This window comes from Myotis brandtii, unplaced genomic scaffold (assembly GCF_000412655.1).
Source record: "Myotis brandtii unplaced genomic scaffold, ASM41265v1 scaffold30, whole genome shotgun sequence".
Classification (NCBI taxonomy): Eukaryota; Metazoa; Chordata; class Mammalia; order Chiroptera; family Vespertilionidae; genus Myotis; species Myotis brandtii.
The window spans coordinates 3,091,101-3,099,860 of NW_005361458.1; the positions used below are offsets into that span (position 1 = coordinate 3,091,101).

Sequence of the window (8,760 nt, forward strand, 5' to 3'; positions counted from 1 at the left end):
TATATACACACACAAATAGATAAACAGAAGTAAGTCCTTACCTGTAATTACTTTAAATGTAAATGGACTAAATTCTCCCATTAAAAAGACAAAAAGACTGGCAGACTGGATAAAAAATTTTACACACACACACATATACATACACATACGTACACACACACACACACACACAAACACAGTCTCTCTCTCTCTGAGAGATTCTAGATATGAATACACAAAGAGGGTGAAAATAAAAGAACAGAAAATGATATTCTATGCAAACAGTAACCAAAAGAAGGCTGGAGCTGGGGTGGCTGTATTGTTATCAGACAAAATAGACTTTAAGTTAAAAGAGGTTACAAAAGACAAAGAAAGGCTTTCGTAGGGTGTTCCCAAAAAAATGTATACACACTTTAACAGGTGATAGCTCATTTTTAAAAAATGCAATGTATTTTAATAAACACTGACTTTACAATTATTCAAAGTGTGTATACATTTTTGAGACACCTTGTATATTGATAAAAGGTGCAATCCAGCAAGAAGAAACAGTAAATATAAACATACATGCAGTTAAAAACAGAACCCCAAAATACATAAATAAAATATTGACAGAACTAAAGCAAGAAATAGATGGTTTTACAATAGTTGGAAACTTCAAAACCCGAATTTCAATGAGTAGAAAACAAGACAGAAAATTAATAAGGAAATAGAAGACATGAACAACACTATAAACCAACAAGACCTAAGCGATTTACAGAACACGCTATCCAACAACAGCAGAATACATAATGTTCTCAAGTGCACAGACCACTCTCAAGATAGACCACCAAGTCTTCATAAATTTAAAAAGACTAAAATCATAAAAAGTATCTTTTCTCATCACAATTGATGAAACTAGAAATCAATAACAGGAAGAAAACTGAAAAATTCAGATATGTGGAAAATAAACACATTCACTAATAACCAATGGGTCAAAAGGAAATCAGAAAATACCTTGAGACAAATGAAAATAAAAACACAAGATAAGAAATGTATGAAATGCAGCAAAAACAGTACAAAAAATGAAAACCTTAGAACTATAAACACCTACCTTAAAAAGAACAATCTGAAATCAGTAACTAACTGTATACAATTAGGAACCAGAAAAGAGCAAGCTAAACCTGAAGCTAGCAGAAGGAAGAAAACTGACTCAAGAAGAAATAGAAAATCAAAGTAGATCTATATGCAGAGACTGACTTAGCAATTAAAATCCTCCTAACAAAGAAAAGCCGAGGAGATTACTTCACTGGTGAATTCTCCCAAATAGCAAAGGAAGTTAATAACACTAACCCTTCTCCAAGTCTTCAAAAAAATCTGAAGAGTTGAGAGAATACTTCCTAACTCATTCTGAGATCAGTAGACTCTGAAACCAAAGTCAAACAAAAACACTACAAGAAAACTCAAAGCCAATATCCTTTATGAAGATAAATGCCAAACTCCTCAACGAAATATTAGCAACCTGAATTCAACTGCGTATTAAAAAGATTATATGCCACAAGCAAGTGGGACTTACACTCAGGATACAAGGATAAGTTCAACACATACAAATCAATCAATGTAATATACCACACTAATAGAATGATGGCAGGAAAACCTACATCATCATCTCAACTGATGAAGAAAATGCATTTGACAAATCCAATTCTTTTTCATGATAAAACCCTAAACAAACTAGGAATAGAAGGGAATTTACTCAACCTGATAAAGGCTATATGTGAAAAATTCACAGCGAAGATCACACTCAACAGTGACGACTGATAAGGATGTGCACTTTTGTCACTTCTTTCAACGCAGTACTAGAAATTCTACCCAGAGCAATTAGGCAAGGGGGGAAAAGGGAAGAAGGAAGAAAGAGAGAGTGAGTGAACCAAACTGGAAAGAGATAAAGTTATCTGTTTACAGAGAAATACATGCATGATCTTTTTTTTTTAATTTAAAAACATTTTTATTGATTTAGAGTGAGTTCTTAGTTTAAGAACTCATGGAATATCTGCACAATCACCACATAAAGTCCCTGACACAAAGACATTGATTTGCTGTCCCACTTATCTACACATTCATTGGTTGCTTCGTGTATGTACCCTGACCAGAGATCGATCCTACAACCTTGGCACATGGGGAGGACACTCTAGCAAACTGAACTACCCAGCCAGGGCCCATGCATGATCTTCAGTGTACAAAAGTGTAAAGGATTCACACACAAAAACCCTGTTACAGCTAATAAAAAAAATTAAGCAAAATTGCAGGATATAAAACCTATTAAAAAATAATTTTATTTAAAATAGCATCAAAAAGAATAAAATATGTAGTAACAGATTTAACAAAGGAGATGAAAGACGACTTCCCAGTGCCAATAAAGTTTCTCTAGTTTGCTTTCAACTAAGCACACCCAATATAAAGCCACCCACACAGACATCATTAGCCCTCACCCAATGACGAAGTTCATGGTTTCATGGGAAAAGGTGAACAAGATGAGACTCTTACCATCTCATAAGCAAGTATTTCTTGTCTGCAGGCCCGATCTATCGTTAATGTTTCTTCCCGATGTTCCAAAAGCTTCTTTCTAACCCTGTTACAGATACAAGAACAATCAAACATCTACATTCTCTACTGGGCTTCAAGCACATCTTCAATATTCATTTATTTTGAACTAATTTTAGACCAAAGGAAAGCTGTAAAAATAGTACAAAGAGTTCCCTTATATCTCTCACCTGGCTTCCTCTACGTTAACATCTTACATGATCATAGTATAATGATTAAAACTAGGAAATTAACCTTAATACAGTATTATTAACTACTGACCTTTTTGGAAGTTCACAAATATTTAAATGTAATGCTTAAAAATAATTTTAATGCCTTTTTTCTGTCCCGGCATTCTGAGCAGGACACCACATTGCATTTCCTCTCCTTTTTCCTCCAGTCTTTCACAGTTCTGCAGTCTCTCCTTGTCTTTCATGATCCTGACACTTCTGAGGAGCTCTAATCAGTTATTTTGTAGTGTTCTTCAATTTGGGTTTGAGTGCCTCGTGTTTGGGGTAAGCCTATACATTTTTGGCAAGAATACCACAAGAATGATGATGTCCTTCACTGTATCATCAAGAGGTTAATGATGTTAATACAGGATGGGCAAAAGTAGGCTTACAGCTCTTCATATGGAAATACAATACATAATAATACAAGAATATACTACTCTGTTTTACATATTCACAACTGTAAAACTACTTTTGCCCACCCTGTATGTCTTATCACTGGTGATGCTTATCTTGTCTCCCAAGTTCCTACACTTGAAAGATACTTTTCCTTTGTACTTGATAAGTATTTGGGGGAGATACTTTAAAACTTTCTCCTTAAACTTTCACCCAGAAATTTTAGCATTCATAGTAGATTTTGCCTGCAGCATTTGTTACTGTAGTTTATGCCTAATGGTGATTCTCTATTTCCCTCATTCTATATTTTATTCATTGATATTATGAGGAAGACCGGTCTCTTTCTTCCCATTTATTTATTTGGTCATTTATATTAGTATAAACCAGTGATGGCGAACCTTTTGAGCTCGGCGTGTCAGCATTTTGAAAAACCCTAACTTAACTCTGGTGCCGTGTCACATATAGAAATTTTTTGGTATTTGCAACCATAGTAAAACAAAGACTTATATTTTTTATATTTATTTTATATATGTAAATGCCATTTAACAAAGAAAAATCAACCCAAAAAATGAGTTCGCGTGTCAGAGGTGATGGTAGAGAATACAAGAATATAGGTTCTTGTCATAGGTTCGCCATCACTGGTATAAACCCATATTTACTTTATTCTATAGGTTAAAATCTAATACTATCATTATTTTGTTGCTCAAATTGTTCTAGCTTTGTCCACTAGGAGCTTCTTCAAGTTGGCTCCTGTTCTTTCAACAAGCCATCATTTTTTTCTTTTTCTTTGTGTAGCATGTCCTTACTTCCTGGTACCATAAGAGGCTCAAGGCTCATCCTCTATTTCCATGTCTCAGCCCTGGAATCAACCGCTTCTCCTAGGAGTCCCAATACCTTTATTGGAGAGAGGCGTTTAGAAACCAGTATCTGGTTGCCAGGCATCCTCACTGTTACTGCAGTCACTGCTTCTAGGCTTGGCAGCAGAGAGAAGTGGGAAACACATATGTATACTAACCCACACATGTACAGATATCTGTATTTTTATGTTACATATTTAAAACCATGAGTTAATAATGATACTTTTGATCCCAAACTAAAACCACAGGATTCATTTTAGCCTTCAACTTTCCCTTGTTTATAACTTCTTTCTCCACAAGTGAGAAACCCAACTCCTATCATTTATAATCCAGTAACTTAATTCTAGAAAATATACACTCTCTACATTCGATTCCTAGTCCCTTTGGAATTTATTCTTATGTAGTGTCATACTAAATTTCCATACCTATTTAAATATAACTGAACTTTCCCTTCTCTTCCACTGGTCTTTTTGGCAATTCCTGAGCTGGTACCCACTGTTTTAATTATGGGGACTTTGTAGTATATTTTAATATCTGGTAAAATTACTATGCCCTCACAATTTTCCCCCCAGAATTTTTCCTAGTTATTATTACATATATTCCATATGAATTTTATTATCAACTTGTCTAACTCCATAAAATAATCAATACTTCTGATATTTTTATTGGGATTGCACTTCATTTATAAATGAACTTAGAAATAACTGACATCATTACAATGTTTAATATTCCTCAAGAACAAAGGATATCTTTCAACTTTTTCAAGTCTTTTTTTTTTGTCTTTCAGGAGTGTTTTGAAATTTTCCTTATTTGTGTTTCCTAAATTTTACACATTTCTTATTAAAATTATTCCTAAATATTTAACCTTTTTGACTACTGTAAATGGGATTTTCTCTACCATCATGTCCTCTAATTGTTGTTTGTGTACATGAAGGATATTGTTTTTCATGTATCAATTTTGTATCCTGCTATTACAATAAATTCTTTTTAAATTTAATTTTTTTATTTATTGATTTTTGGAGAGGGGGGAGAGGGGGAGGGGGGGCAGAGGTATATATAGAGAAACAAAAACATCAGTTTGTTGTTTCAATTATTTATGCATTCATTGGTTGATTTATATGTGCCCTCCCTGGGGACTGAACCCGCAACCCTGGCCTATCAAAGAACAGTAAGTTGGTAGGCAAAGGCCAGCAGTGAGAGCACATTTCAGGAACTGAAAACGAGCTGTACTGTGGCTGGAGCACTGCAGAGACAGCTGAAAAGATCAGCAAGACCCATTCTATAGAGGCCCTTGTGAGCCACCTAAGAACCCAGGACTTCCGCCTAAGAGCCATTGAAAGGTTTGCAGGGAAAGTGACACACCAGATGTGCAGTTCAGAAAAAGCTAACTAATCAATCAACAATAGTTAAAAAGCACCAATGGGAGCAAAGCAGCATAATAAGCTTAAGGGCAATACACAGATGAAAGAGCCTGGATTCCCAAATGTGTCTTCGAAGACTTTAGAAATGTTGGAAGTGTTTCTAGACATTCCAGAAGGCACAGAGATGGGTTTTAGTAATGGGGAAAGTAATCTTAGGGCCTCAAAGATGGGGTAGTTTCAGATGGGACAGGGGCCATGTGCATCCTGACATCTGAAAGAGAAAGTGATTGAAAATGCATTTAGAAGGCAAATTTGAGCTTTATACATGGAAGGTTTTAAAGGTCTAAGGAAAGAGTCTGAAATCTGTCCATTAAAGAGGGGAGAGCCATTGACAATTTCTTAGTAAATGAGCTTGTTCAGATGACAGCACGATGAATACATCGGACAGGAGCCTTCCATAGCGCTCCAAAGGTTGCTAATGTAAATATTAGCAGTAGGGAAGGGAAACAGGTTTGTTTCTGTTTCCAAAAAAAACCAACAAAACAAAACAAAAAAACCAAGGCAGAGTTAAAATGCCTACCTGAACTTTTGGACTTTTATTGCATTTATCTTTTTTTAAAATTTAATTTAATTTATTTATTTTTATATTTTTTTATTGACTTCAGAGAGGAAGGGAGAGGGAGAGATAGAAACATCAATGAGGAGAGAGAATCCTTGATTGGCTGCCTCCTGCACGCCCCCTCCTGGGGATCTAGCCCACAACTCCGGCATGTGCCCTTGACCAGAATCGAACCTGGGACCCTTCAGTCTTCAGGCCGACACTCTATCCACCGAGCCAAACCAGCCAGGGCGCATTTATCTTTTAATACCATTTTTCTAGCAATTCATTTTTATCCTATTTTACAAAAGTATGAATGTCAAAAATTTAAAAAACAAACAAAACTAGTCCTTTAACCAGATAGTTTGAGAGGCACTACCAAAATATTGAGCTTGCATCTGATATCTAAGTAGATTATTGTACCTTTAAAAATAAACACAAACTTGGATACGGATTAGATAAGTTATGTATTTACTGTTAATTTTCTCAGTTGCTATTGCTGGGAACCAATTCCAGCATGTCATAATTTCTAGAGTTTCATCAAAAGGTTGATGAGACTTGGGGACTCAACAGGGTTGAGTCACACATGTAGTCACCTGTTGGGAATGGCTAAAGGCATTTCCCCAAACCTGAATAGGAAACTGATTGTGGCTGCCAGACAGCTAAAAGGCATCTTAATCTACATGTTATTGCCTCCTACTGGCCAAACACCTGAACAGCCGTAGGCTATTCCCCAAACTGACAATGCTTCTGTACCCTTTGAAACCTTACCCTTTGAAGTGTATTATCTCCACCTTGCCTTAGGACAAATTGTGTTAATAAAAGCAAGGGTCCTAGACAAGGAGGTAGTCTTCAATTCCTTTAGCTGAAGGTCCTCTGACCCCCAATGCCTTTCAAAATTATATCTCGTCTCCGGACTCTTTATTAGTCTCTGGATTCCTATGTCATCTGCGCACAGCCTTCTCCAGATTCCTGAACCCTTCTTGATGCTGGGACAAGAACCCCGGCAGCTATAATCCCACTCTATGTAGGAGAATGATACTTTTCAGAGCTATAGGCTATCTGCAATTGAATGGGTTTAGCAATAGAAAAGGACACACAGTTAAGCAAATAAGACAAAATGTTAATGATGGTTGAACTGAGGAGAGGGGATGACAACAATCAACCTTTGAATAATGTTGGAAAACATTTAAATAAAATAGCACATAATAAAAGCAAGGTCCTCCATACCCCAAAGTCACTAGGTCAGTATCCTGTGGGATGACTTCTGGGTCCTCATCCTCCTCAAGGCACTGCAGTTTATCGAGGCTAAAATAAACAAAAAAAAAAGGCAAAGCAATCATGCATCTTGTTCCTAGTGAGTCAGGGTAGTGCCCCAAATACATCGCCAGCTAATTAAGGGAGAAAAAAAAATCCAGCAGGCGCTCAGAGGAGGCCAGAATTCAAGGCACCATCGGCGCGGATATTCTATAAATAAAAGCATGCATGGCCAATTAAAGGAGGCCAACACTGTTCAATGGAGGAAGAAAAATATTTTTTAAAAGTCATTTTTGTATTTTCACTCGAAACAAGGCCGCTGGGGAGGAAATTTCAGCAATAGCACACCGTGAAGGTCCCCGAAGAGACCACAGTGAATCAAGGTTTTAACACTCCTCCGGGTCCATCCTCCAGCCGTACCGTTACTAAGGTTCCTCCATGGTCAAAGCACCTGTCAATGGTAGGCGCACGTCGCTGTGACTCTAATTGCTTTTCTACATTAACAAGCACTTGAATAAAAAGCGACTAGAAAAATTAATCTTTTAGGCAGCTCTCTCGGCCCTTCCCTCCAACGCGGAGGAATTATGCATTCGGATCACGGGCCCCCTCCCGGTGTTCCGGGAAAGCTCCCGCAGGTCGAAAGCTTTGAAAGGGCGGTCCTCCTCCGACCCCCGGAGTAAGTCTCTGGCACCCCCACCCCCAAGCAAGGGCCCCAGGGAGCGCAGGAGCCCAGCAGCACCCGGGTTGGCACCAAACAAGAGCCCCTCGGCCCCACACTCACCCGCAAACTGCCCTCAGCTCGGTCGCTGCCTCCAGATCGCAGCCCAGATCCCGTGCCACCGCGGCATCGTCCCAGCCGGGGTCGGCGACCCCTCCTTGCCCAGGCAGCTCGGATGCCGGCGGCTCCTTCAGCGACAGATCCCCTTGCCCGCGCAGCCGGTCACGCCACAGCTCCCCGAAGGCGCCCACGTGGAAAGCGCGTGTGTTTAGCTCCGGCATCTCGTACTCTGGGAAGTTGCAGCCGCCACTGCTGGCGACCGGGTCCTGCTCGCTGCAAACCCCGCTGCTCGTTGGGACGCCTGGACTGCTTTCAGCCATGTTCTCCCCACTCCCTCGCCTGCAAAAGCCGGAGGATCAAGGTCTCGCGCAGCATGATGGGACTTGTAGTTGCACGTGGCCTGGCCGGCGGACGGCGGGACTGCGCAGGCGGAGCTTCAGACACTACATTTCCCGGCAGGCCCCGGGTCAGGGGCGCCGCGAGCCTCCGTGTGTGGGGCTGAGCTCATTGTTCTCTACTGGGGCGGGGCGGGGAGCGCCCCCCCCCCCCCCTCGGCCTCTGGTCAGCTTTGGTTCCCGGCCCCCAAAGTTATGTAGCATCTCTGTCTGCTGGCTGGGGCGGCCTCCACACGCCCATGGGCCTCCCTCTTTCCCTTTCCTCCGCCCCGGGGTGCTGGACTTGTCCTTCTCTGCAGTTGGTGGGCTGCACTGCTGCCTCGCTGCTGCTCCGGGGCCTGAGAGACATG

The 8,760-nt window shown here is 39.9% G+C and overlaps 1 protein-coding gene across 1 annotated transcript in view; it reads right to left on the bottom strand.

Annotated features, from left to right (window-relative positions):
* SNAPC3 (small nuclear RNA activating complex, polypeptide 3, 50kDa) overlaps positions 1 to 8,425 on the bottom strand; it is a 36,363-nt gene extending 27,938 nt beyond the window's left edge. The window contains exons 1-3 of the mRNA XM_014542371.1: positions 8,019 to 8,425; positions 7,211 to 7,288; positions 2,503 to 2,587 (exon numbers count right to left, since the gene is read on the bottom strand). Of these exons, the coding sequence (XP_014397857.1) occupies positions 2,503 to 2,587; positions 7,211 to 7,288; positions 8,019 to 8,335 (480 nt within the window). The 5' untranslated portion in view covers positions 8,336 to 8,425. The remainder of the gene's footprint in view (positions 1 to 2,502; positions 2,588 to 7,210; positions 7,289 to 8,018) is intronic.
* Positions 8,426 to 8,760: the final 335 nt, after the last annotated feature.